General features: G+C 35.5%; 1 protein-coding gene across 1 annotated transcript in view; it reads right to left on the bottom strand.

Annotated features, from left to right (window-relative positions):
• COL25A1 (collagen type XXV alpha 1 chain) overlaps positions 1–12,772 on the bottom strand; it is a 476,840-nt gene that overhangs the window by 28,922 nt on the left and 435,146 nt on the right. The window contains exons 24-27 of the mRNA XM_055086170.1: positions 7,428–7,451; positions 6,762–6,806; positions 2,740–2,784; positions 429–509 (exon numbers count right to left, since the gene is read on the bottom strand). Coding sequence (XP_054942145.1) covers positions 429–509; positions 2,740–2,784; positions 6,762–6,806; positions 7,428–7,451 — 195 coding nt within the window. The remainder of the gene's footprint in view (positions 1–428; positions 510–2,739; positions 2,785–6,761; positions 6,807–7,427; positions 7,452–12,772) is intronic.

Consider the following 12,772-nt stretch of genomic DNA (forward strand, 5'->3'; position numbering starts at 1 on the left):
CCATGGCTCACGGGCCCAGCCGCTCCGCGGTATGTGGGATCTTCCCGGACCGGGGCACGAACCCGTGTCCCCTGCATCGGCAGGCGGACTCTCAACCACTGCGCCACCAGGGAAGCCCTAGTTCTTTTTTTATTATTGTTTATTTAAAAATGATCAGTTACATCCTATATTAATGACCAACTCTATTTATTTTACTATCTTCTAGTGAAAATAATTCAGGAAAGCATAAAGGTTTATTTTATAATTCATTTGGTTAGATGCTTTAAAATTTCTTCTAGAGCCTTAGTTGTAGTAATTAACCAAAAACACCTCAAATATTTAAAAATAAAAATATTAAATGAACCATTAGATGAGACTGCAGCTAATAATGCAACTATTTTCTGATTATTTATCTTAATATGAATACATCTTTAAAAATATAAACATACCGGTAATCCAGGAAGTCCAATTCCTCCTTTTTCACCTGGCATACCTGGGTCCCCCATGTCTCCCTTTGAACCTTTGAGTCCCTACAAATGATATGGTTTGCACTTAAGAATCATACTGACCATGGATGGTTACATAATAGGGAAAATAGAATTCCAGATTACTTTTGCCAATAGATGGGCCTCAGGCTGAGATGATTCTGATTTTCATTTTTAGGTAGAGTTACCTCTTATAGCAAACTTCTACATTGAATCAATACTATTTCCTCTTGTAATGGAAGAGATTAAATTCTATTACTTAGGCCATTTAAGTATGAAAAGCAGGAATGTGAGTGTTGACATCATTTCTCCTGATTCCACATTTTTACCTGGCAGCTAATTCTATATCACCAGTCCTGAAAACAAATTAATGGGTTTAATGCACAATAAACATTTTGAAGCAGGACCTAGTGTTATAGCAACAAAGGTCCAAATAAATTTTTCACATCTCCACTCATTATATCCCTCTATTCCCATTAAATGCAGGCAGAGGTTCCAATCACCAACAGTTTTCAATGGTCCCATCTACAGACAGGTAGATCATTCACTATACACTAATGCTCAATTAATACTTAGAAATACTTCCACTTTTTCAGTGTTCTTATTTTGTTCTCGTGACATCTCTATGAGGTGATCCAGGATGTGATTTTTATTCTCTTTTTACAGTGAGGAAATAGATATATGTGTATTTTGAATGCAAAAAAATAGGAATTTTGTGATACTAATACTGAAATTAATGTATATCGTTAAGCATTTTCGTCCAAGGAGGTTCCCTGCAGTATGACCAGATGGCCCATTCTTCAGCAGAGATGATCATAGTTATTTTAGTTATGGTTACAGGGATCCCTGGTTGCACTAACCTGTTCATATTTTCTATACTAAAAACTACTTAAGGACAGGAACTTGTCTTTTCTTGTTATGTATATCTGTTTCACAGCACCTACTTCAGAGTCACCCACTAGGTGGGTGGGTGGGTGGGTAGGTACCTAAATAGATAGATGGGTCTTATAATTAATCAGCTCCTGGTTGGTTTCCGGAATCTAGTAAAAGAGAGCAGCAGGAGAGCCAACCCACTGGACCTAGTAGTAGAAGAAGACCTTGTGAAGCCTATAGAAAAAAAATTCAGCTATTGTATATGTAGGGATGACATACCATGTAGTATGTCATTATGTATGTCAAATTATTTATAATGACTAACTGGGGAGGTAATACCATCAGATTTTTAAATGCTAATGTGATCTCTGATGGATATAGCAGATCATCTAAAGTCTCTTTTGTAACTACCACATGTTAATTTAGTGTGATGTTATATGATTTCAATATACAACTCTGATATTAAAATAACCCTTCTCTTAATTTTCTTATCTAATACTATCTCCTGAGAGGATATTTCACAAACTGTATCAAGAATGTCTTTGATTTCTTATGATCTTCTTGATTTTAGCCATTTCTTAGGTAAATAATGGAAGCCCAGAAAACATCAAATATCCTGAAACTCATCCTTGTGATTAGATTCTGAATTTTGAACACTGTCCACATTCTCCTAGTCAGATTCATTTCTACCAGAGGTTGGCAAACCATGGCTTACAGGCCAAATCCAGCCCAGGAATTGTTTTTGTACAGGCTGAATGTTTAAAACAAAATTTAAGTGGCATTAAAAAAATCTGATAGAGAATGTCTATGGCCTGCAAAGCCTAAAACATTTACTATCTGGTCCTTTATAGAAAATGTTTGTCAACCTCTGTTTTAGCGGAAACCCTCGGAGATACTGCCATATTCTACAAAGCTACAAGTGTCCTGCTTGTTTCTGTCTTTTCTAATGATCTAGAAAATTAGGTACAATCTTTATTTGGGAAAAGAAGACAATGTCAAAATAACACATGTAAGCAATATCTAATTTTGTGGAAACTACCGTCACAGCTTTAAATCTTGAATTATTTGTATTCACTGACAAGAATTAGGCAATTCTTATTTACTAAATTGGTAATTATCTTACAAGTCTAATAAAAATTCACAGAGATGTCATAGGTAGATTGATAGGGATTATTAAGGCAAATCTAAAGCATCATATAACTTGTATGTTTGTACAAAGAAAACTAATGCCTAATTTAAAACCAATTGCTTTTTAGAGTTAATGTAGTCTCTAGAACAGAAGGTAAGGAAATAAAAAAGAGAATATCATAAATCAACACTCATGTCTTTTGGTCTTCAAACCTATAACAAAAGGTCATCAATAATGATGCTTTAAATGACAGTATATGTCTTTGAAAATTACCTGCTCTCCATCAACTCCTGGGACTCCTGGAGATCCTGGCTCTCCCTGTTAAGATAAAAATTGATGGCTAGCTTCTTATTTATTATTGGTAGCATACTACACTAAGTAAAAATGAGGCAAAAAATGATGCTAGTTGGTAACAGTACAATTTAACTTTCAGCAAATGCATCATAATTCAAGTACGTTATTACATCATACCACATGACTATACCAAGTGAAATAACGTTTTTTTTTCTTTTGGCCACACTGTGTGGCATGCGGGATCTCAGTTCCCCCACCAGGGACCGAACCTGGGCCCCCTGCAGTGGAAGCCCAGAGTCTTAACCACTGGACCGCCAGGGAATCCCAAAATAACATTTTTTTGAATATTATGTATAATAATACTTATATATCACTAAGATTCAGTGTTTTTATTTTTTCCCTCATGTCAGATTCAGGGTATAAGAGTTCTGATGAAAGAAAACTGAAATCATCTGATGGCTGACCATATCCTACAGGAACAACCTATATGCCTCAGCTAGTTAATTTTTTCCTCCTTAAAATTCTGTATGATTTCTCTTATTTTCCAATTTGAGAAAAAAGCAAAAACATGGTAGTTAACTCAAGAAAGAGTAAAATGAAAGGCCCCATATGTTTATAATATTTAACCTGGCATTGTTTGAACAGTGAATACAAATTCATAATGATTATGAATGTGCTATTTCCAGATAAGCCTCACTGAAGGATATAATAAATCAGATAATATCTTAATCCACAGAAAATTACTTTTGGATCAATTCAATTTCCTATACTATGCTAGGAACGAACTAAATTTACTATTCATATTATGATTTATTAGAACGCTTGACAAACCCAAAATAGATGGATTTATTTTTTCTTAACTAAAGATGTTCCATTAAAGACAAATTTAAACAATGTGCTAGAGATTTATTCAAACAACAAATGTCCAGTTACCTTTTAATTGGAAAGGTACTGAACAAACAAATTCTTTGAAAGGCAAGATATTATTTTATATCAATGGGTCATTTATATAGACCCCATTATAAATATCTCTGATGCCCACACCTCGGAAACTTTGTAAAAACAATTCTTTGGAGTGTGTGAGTAGGCTGCCTCACAGACAGATTTCCAAGGGAACTGACTTGAGGCTGTATTTTTCTAGAAAGGCTTGTTTGGTGATGTTATAAACCACAATATTGAAATGGTTAGAGTTCCTTTCCCTGGTTAGAACTTTAAGAGCTATTGGTCATAGTGTGAAATCTGAGCCTTCCAAATGTTAAAGGAAGGCATGACAAACACATGAAAAAAAAAAAAAGAAAAGAAAAAAACCTTTTTTAAAAAATTCCAGATTTCCTGCTCTTTGTGGTAACGGCAACATTTATTTTGCCACCAACAAGTCTGTTAAGGTTGGATGCAACTGGCTAAGCCCTGGTTTCATGCAGTCTGAATACTTGTCAGCACTCTGGGTCCAGTAATGGTCGCTATGCTTTTCCCTTCAAAACGTGACCCACAAATGTTTAAAAGAAAATTATAATCCATGAGTTATTCATTTATCCTGCACCCACCAAAAGTAGTTTGTGAAGAGTTATTTGATGTATAAGAAGTCAAACAGTCCTTGTTTGATAAAGGAAGGAGGAATGCTAACTTGAATAGGTTCCCATTCAGTCTGAGGCTGTGTGTCCCGAGTGAGAATGGGTTTTATATTTGCCTCGTGCTGAATTTGCTGACTCCTGGTCATAGGCACATCTCCCCCCAGTTATCCCAACCTTCTCAAGGGGAGATAATGGAAAGCATAAAGGACTGTATCAACTAAGCCAAGATCTCAATTACAAGACCACTGTGGCGTGTGCGAGGTGGGCCAGATTGCTGGCGTAGTGGGAAGGGTGGCACGGTAAGAGGTAAGCGAGTATGACTATCAGCCCTCCCCTACCCTATTTGTCTAGACATTCACTTGGCCAATTTCTCTCTGCCTTTCAGTTTCAGCTCGAAGTCATCCTTGACCCCAAGGCAGAGAGGAGCCTTCCTGTACGCATCTTAGCCAACGCACTTACTCTCTTTATTAATAATTGTGCCTTTACTTGCCTTTCTCCATCCCTGGGCTAAAAGCTCCTCGTTAAAACCCCTTGCTGGGCTTCCCTGGTGGCGCAGTGGTTAAGAATCCGCCTGCCAATGCAGGGGACACGGGTTCGATCCCTGGCCCGGGAAGATCCCACATGCCGCGGAGCAGCTAAGCCCGTGTGCCACAACTACTGAGCCTGTGCTCTAGAGCCCACGAGCCACAACTACTGAAGCCCGTGCTCCACAACAAGAGAAGCCACCGCAATGAGAAGCCCGGCACTGCAACGAAGAGAAGCCCCTGCACGCCGCAAGTAAAGAAAGCCTGCGTGCAGTAACAATAGACCCAACGTAGCCAAAAATAAATAAATAAAATAAAACCCCTTGCTATATCCTAGTATCTTTACTAGATATCAGTATTTACCATGGAATAGAGGCCCCAAATTAATTGTTGATTAATATAATTAATAAATGAATAGCAATTGGATTATAAAACACAGGGGATGTAGGTTTTAATGATATAGCTTTCTTGGCTAGGTAGCTAGGTAGCTTTCTTTGGGTCAAGTACTTTTTGGGCTTCTGTAGGCCTCTGGGCTATAAAGAAGAGTCAAGTCCCAGAAGTTTTTGAGGTTTGTATGGAATAAGGTACATATTTAGCATTGAGGACAATTTTGCTTCTGGAGACTTAGTCAAGTGAGTGCATAAAGCAAGGAACTTAGATCTTGGTTGACTCTACACAGAGGAAAAAGGAATCTACAGATTTCCTTCTAGGTTTTCTAGTCCAGCTCACCAAGACACTAAAGAATAGGGATCCAGGCCAACTTGCTTACCAGGAATAAAGACTGCATATGATTGGAGCATTTTTTGTGTTATATCTCTTAGGGAGCAGAATGTGGTGGAGAAATAGAAAATAAAAAATCCTCAAACTTACAGTAATGTTATACATGAAATCTGTTTGAAATTAGCATCTATGTTCTAAATATATCTCACAGAGCCAAGGACCTCAGTAATATTTTACTGCATATTCCTTTTAATAATAGAAAAATAATTGTTTCTATGTGCTAGCTTTCAGTTTTTAAGTATCTTGAAAGAGAAAAGTACAAAAGCTTATATGTGTGTGTGTGTGCGCGCGTGTGTGTGTGTGCGCGTGTGTGTGTATGAGGTAGATTTAGCAAATAAACTGCCTTAAGAGGCATAAACAAAAGATGGATTTTGACACCACTTGAATATCTTACAGAAAACCCAATGATGAAAGTCGTATTTCAACACGTGTAGCTCAGTTCTGAAAAGTCAGAATCACTGGCCATGTGTTAATTGATCGAACGTGGTTTAACAAGCTTAAGTTTGGAGGGAAAAAGCTAACGTTACCAATAAGTTTTAGATATAATCAAGTAATTTGGTTTCTACTGTTCATAGTTGGTATGTTTTATTAGATGAAATTTAAATGGCAGAATGTTTGAATATATATAGCAGGATGTGTTATAAAAATGACTGAAAGTGATTCCTAAAATTGTCATTTGTGAATGCATCATGCTGAAGCTTTTCTTGTTCTTTTTATTATGAAAGGATTGAAAGAAAGCATCTCTTTTGGTGTCAGAGTAAATTTTCCTTCAATCCTCTTCTATTTAAATATTTGCCTTTTTCCATACACCACATTCAGTGTTTCTTTACACTTACAATTTCTGTAAAACTTGTTTTTCCTTTGTTTAATATTCTGTTTTTCTGAATGTCCCCCTTCTAAATTTAATGTCATTTCTATGTCTCTCCCTTCTTTCCTAATTTTTCTTTTTTCTGATTCCTCTTCCTTCAGCCCAGACCTCAATTTCTATTCTCAGCTCTCTTAAGCAATATTGTTGATCTCAGCTCCTCCAGTATTTTGTAAGATTGATTTTCAGAGATACATATATTTAATGTGGGATTCTCTGCACCATATGTAGTAAATGGAAACAAGTAAAGTAAAGAATAACCTTTGGCCCTTGTAGTCCTTGAGGTCCAGGTGGTCCAGGGGGACCCTAAATCCAGAAAAGACAAAGTTTTAAAGTTTTAAAAGAAAGTATCTGTAATAAAATGTATGCTTTAAATACTAAGTACACTCCACACCTCCCTAATTTCTATCATAATCAAATATCCTCCAGTATTGATTTGCAAAGAGGAAACATTTCACTGGTTACGGAATTATAAAAACTACCTACTTATATGCAGAAAAAAATCAACACATTTAGGTTAAAATAATGCTCTAGAGTTGATTTGTAAGACAATGTAAAATTGCTGCCATGTCCCACATACATCTTTCGGGGTTGAATTAGCTTCCTAATATTTCCTGTGTTTCTAGAAACACTTCTCTCCCCCCCCCCCAACAAAGGCTTTGATTTCCCAAACACTAAAGAACAAAGCCACATTATTAAGATGAAGCCAAAGACTTTTAAGAAAAATAACAATAAAATTTTTTTTTTTACTATTTTACTAAGCAAAGTGATTCAACTGGGGCAAATGTTGAAAAAGGTTATTAATATAAGAAAACATAACATTAAATATCAGATAAAAACAATGGCTACATTAGTACTATTATGACCAGCATGCATCAACACCAAATACAAAGTCACAAACCACAGAAATCATGCAATAGGAGTTACCGTGACTGTTAAGGTGGTAATCCTCTGTAGGGAAAATGTATTGATAAAGACAGAGTTACCTAATTTGTGTGCCAAAGTACAGTAATACATTTCTGAAATAAGATTTTGAATATATTTTGGCAAGACTGATGTCTTATAAAGAATTGACAAGATCCTGAAAACATATCTTCAAACGAATACCATAGATTGTAAAAATTCTTTAAAAATTATTTTTAGAATTTTATTTAAAAATCTATGGATAAAGAAAAAAGAAATGTCAAAATTTTAATTCACTGATTTAAATTATGAAGTAAAATAGTGTACACTGGTGGCTTGTGAGCATAATTGGGAGCTGAGAAACTTTCCTATTCATAAAAGCTCTATTTCTAGAGTCCTTTGATTACAGAAAACGGAAATATCAAATTGTATAAGTAATATTTTTTTCTTTCAGTTTGTATCTCATTCGGTGCATTATAATTAGCTTGTGTGTGTCTGTGTGTTTGTGTGTGTCTGTGTGTGTGTGTGCCATGACTAAGACAGGAATTGAGATGGGATTCGCCTTGTTTCTTAATGTAAAGGGCGTGACTACTGTACCAAAATATATTCTCTCAAAGTATGAATCTCTAAAACAACCAATCCCCAATCCACAAACCATTTTTGTATTAAGATTTTCTAGTCTAAGTGCTGTACAAAAAGTTCTGTAAGGCCTGTACCACTTTATGCAATTTTAGGGGAGAGAACATTTTCCATTAGGTGCTCTGGTCCTAGACAAACACTGTCCAATTACATGTAAACTTGTGACCATCAGTTTAACTCCATCTTTTTATCTTCCACTGCTCCCTTCCAATTTCTAATTCAAGGTGTTGGTGCTGTTTTTTATTGTCGTTGTTGTAAAAAATAATCTTAACATCATCCACCCATCTCACTTCAAACACTTGAGTTTTTAGTGATATGCTGCATCATTCCTTAGCAAACAATATATTTATGCACGTGTACAGATGGTTCAAGTTTGTATTCCATGATAAGATCAGTCACGGCCATTACAGCTTCAGAGAAAACAGGGTAGGAGAAAATAACCAGTGCTTCTAAGATAGAAGGCAAAATGGCCACAAACTGGGGCAAGGTTATAAAAAAGTCAAGGCCCAGATTTTTATACCATCATATCTATGTAACATAAGGCACCACTTATTTTATTCTTAAGGGATTCACCTAAAGCAAGCGTTGAATTTACGGTTATGAGAAAGCGACTTCTTTGTTCCTATATGGGTAGATGAGTCATTTTAAAAAGGCTATTAGAAAATTATAGAGTAGAAATAATTTCTTTAGCATTACTTTCCAATTAGAAATTACATTTTTAACTAGACAGCAAAAACATAAAACCTTAGAGAGGGAAGGAGTTTAAAATTTAAAGTCTCAGAGGTTTTCCAACCTGAGCCATGTATTCATTTTCCACCTAAGCACAAAACTAGCTTGTCTTTTTTAAAATTCAAGGATAACAACATGTTTTAAAATGAGTTGCCTAAATAAAAGAACATTGTTATTGGAAACTGAACTATAACAGAAGGGGTTTAAATAAGCTTGTTAAATAACTATATTTGTGAGACCTAAAAATTATACAGGGCAGGTTCCACCCAGTTAACAGAAGAACAAATGATAGAAAACTAAGCTAACTCCTCAAAAACATAGTTTTAACTGCCATCTTGAAGAACCGGTGTGCAGACACTCAGAGACGTCCTAAAGATGTTGGCTCACTTTGGAGTTCTTGTATCTGGTTCCTCTAAGTTAAAACTACGTAAACTCAGCAGGGTTCTCTGTTGAACTTCAGTAATGATTTGAAAACCAGAATTTTTGGTAGTGATGGAGAAAGACATGTCATTCTCTACTGAGGCACGATGTGAAATGGAAGGCATGAGTAAAAGAAGCTGTAAATTGGTTGAAGGCTAGCAGGACGCTTTGTGATTTATTCTCTGAGATGCTTATGTGAATCTCTTTAGAATTAAAAATTATTTTCTTTCACGTCTCATAATGATGCAAGCTTAAAATCACCCCTGACTTACACTAGAGAAGAGGGTTAGTTTATATGGTGTTGAGAAATTTTAAAAGCCTGAGGTAGGAAACCAAAGGTTTTACTGCTAATTGTGGAAACATAACCACCTTACATAAGAATCAAAATAAACGGCTTATGACAAATGCTCATGTAAATACGGGCATACCTCAGATATTGCAGGGTAGGGTTTCAGACCACCGAAATAAAGTGAATGTTGTAATAAAGCAAGTCACACAAATTTTGGTTTCCCAGTGCATATAAAAGTTTTGTTTCAACTGTAATGTAGTCTATTAAGTGTGCAATAGCATTATGTCAAAAAAAAAGTGTACATACCCTAATCGAAAAATACTTTATTGCTCAAGGATATATTGTACAACACAGGGAATATAGCCAATATTTTATAATAACTATAAATGAAGTATAACCTTTAAAAACTGTAAATCACTATATGTATTGCTTACCTGTAACTGACATAATATTGTACATCAACTATACTTCAATAAAAAAAACTTTATTGCTAAAAAAATGCTAACCATCATCTGAGCCTTCAGAGAGTCATAGTCTTTGTGCAACAGTAACATCAAAGATCGCTGATCACAGGGAATTCCCTGGTGGTCCAGTGGTTAGGACTCAGCCCTTTCACTGCCATGGGCCCAGGTTTGATCCCCAGTTGGGGAACTAAGATCCTGCAAGCCATGCGGCGCAGCCAGGAAAAAAAAAAAAAAAAAAAGATCACAGATCACCATAACAAATATGATCAAAATTAACAAATTTGAAATGTGAGAATTACCAAATGCGGCAGAGAGACATGAAGTGAGCAAATGCGGTTGGAAAAGTGGAACCAATAGTCTTGCTTGGCACAGGGTTGCCATAAACTTTCCATTTGTAAAAAAATGCAGTATCTTCGAATTGCAATAAAGTAAAGTGCAATAAAAGGAGGTATGCCTGTAACAATTTTCAGTAGAGGCAACAGTAAAATTTTATATTTCTAAGTGATATTTTTATAATTGTAATATATACTTATTTATCTAATTATCCAGATTTGGGGGCAGATGTTTTTTAGAGGAGGCAATAGTGAAATGGAATTTGCAAAACTGAATATCCATCACTGGTTAGAGAACTAGAAGAACAAATGTCTATTCCTTCCTCGCAATCTAATGGCTATTTAGTTTAATTTATTTATTAGGGACTCTTAATTCACTAGAGTACTATATTGGAAAAACAAATAGTTTTGAAGTGAAAAAAAAAAAAACTATAAGCTATTTACAAACACAACACGTAGTTGCCTAAACAACCCCCTAAGAATAATAAATCTTTACGTTGAGGTATAAACGTGAACTAGTTGGCTGTGATGGATATTGACTGGTTTACAATCATATAGAACTCGAGGTGAAAAAAGAAACTGAGCACATCTATTCTTTCATATCAAGATGTAGGTGTTAGATTTTTTTTAAAAAGTACAGTGCGTTTTGGCACGTCAACAAAGAGTATTCAGGAGCTCCTAAAAAAATAACCCTAAGCATAATATTAGATTTTATGGACTCTTAGAAAAAAATCCATTCCAAATCATCCTCATGTTACAGATCAGATCAATGAAATATAGATACATTATGTGATTTCCCCAAAGTGACTCAGCTAGTTAGTAACAGAGGGGAAATCAAAGCAGATTTCAGTTTTAGACTGAGGGTAGCTTGCTTCATGTCAGGCTCTGTTCATGTAAAGGCTTTAAAACTCTTCCACAGTCTTTCCAGAAAATGGCCATGGCCAATAACATAGGAGCATACCTTGAAAGATAAGAGCGTGAGTACCTCTTAAAGGCAGTAGTAAGAATTATGGTGCCACTGGAAGCAGTTTAAGGGAAATTTACAATATTGTTAATAAAGTTGAAAAAAGTGACCCTATATTTTAGAAGTAAGAACTCTGACAACATAGTAAGTAACAAAAACTTCCTGTTCTTTCTCTTTCTTTATACAAGCAGTTATCAACTTGTGGGAAAAAGGGAACAATTTAGAAAACTGATTCTAGAATTTGACAGTAGCCCAGAGGCTACTGTGTGAGTCTAGTCCACTTGCACTGAGGAGCCCTAATTCAAGCTGTTGACTGAACACACTGTCCAAGTAAGGTTTCTCTAAGCAGGAAGCATGTGTCTCTATGTGCTTTACCAGAAGAGAAAGAATAAAAAGAACAGAAAAAATACAAAGCTGAAGATAGATCCTGTAAAAACTATCCAATAAATGCTTTACTATTTAAACATGATAGTTGTAACAAAGGACCCATAGAAATGTAGATCTATCATAATTAGATAATGTTAGTGAAATCATATGGGTGGAAAAAAAATCAAACAAGTACAAAATGGAAAATATTTAAAACAACTAATTTGGCTTTCAAGCAAAAAAATGGATTGTGCATATGAATGAAGTATACTTACTAATTCAACCAATAAGTTTATTTAATATTTACATGCCTAGACCTGGGTCAGACACATTGGGGGAGACAAAATAAGCATAAGATGAGTTTCCTGTCAACAAGTAAATTACAATCTGGTAAGAGGCAAAACTAAAGTAAATTATGGAATTTCAGAATAATTAAATGTTAAACTACTGGGTCCTGACTGCTAATATTTGAAAAGATTCAGAGGAGAAATTCATCTGGGTGGCAGCAGTGAATTGTTGGATAGGATTTAGATGGCTGAATGAAAGAAAAAGGATGAACCAGGAAAAAAGATGGTTATTTTTATAGATATGATAAATATATTGTGGAGAAATAAAAAATTCTGTACAGGAAAGGCAGGGTTATAGGGCCTTAAAAGTCAGATGGAGAAGTTTGGGCTTGATAGAGTAGGCAAGAGGGTCACTTAGGTTTCTGAACAGATTAGAGTCATCAAAATAGTGATAGTTTAGGAAAATTAACCTTGGAGTGATATATAGGAATGGATTAGAAGAGCAAGGAGGCACTAGGGGTAGAGGAATTGGTTAAGGGCTCGTTGCAGTGTTAGATCTGATATAAACAACATGTAGACCTAGCTGGGAATGGAGAGAGTGGGACAGCCTCCAGAGACACTTTGAAAAAGGAAACAGTAGCTTCTGGTGAGATATAAAGGATGAAGGACAAAGAATAGTTTTAAAATGACACTAAAGTTTCCATCTCAAGAAATTAGAAAACTTATGGTTTCATTAACAGAAACTGGTTAGTTAGGAAAGGGAATCATTTGGTAGGTGTGAAAGGTAACCAGTATAATTGTATGTATTGGTGGAAGTTGACAAGGCAGTGTTGCATCCATCGTGGAAATATTCCTGGACAGATAGAGGTATATGCAGAT

The sequence above is a fragment of the Physeter macrocephalus genome, chromosome 7 (assembly GCF_002837175.3).
Source record: "Physeter macrocephalus isolate SW-GA chromosome 7, ASM283717v5, whole genome shotgun sequence".
NCBI classification, from domain to species: Eukaryota; Metazoa; Chordata; class Mammalia; order Artiodactyla; family Physeteridae; genus Physeter; species Physeter macrocephalus.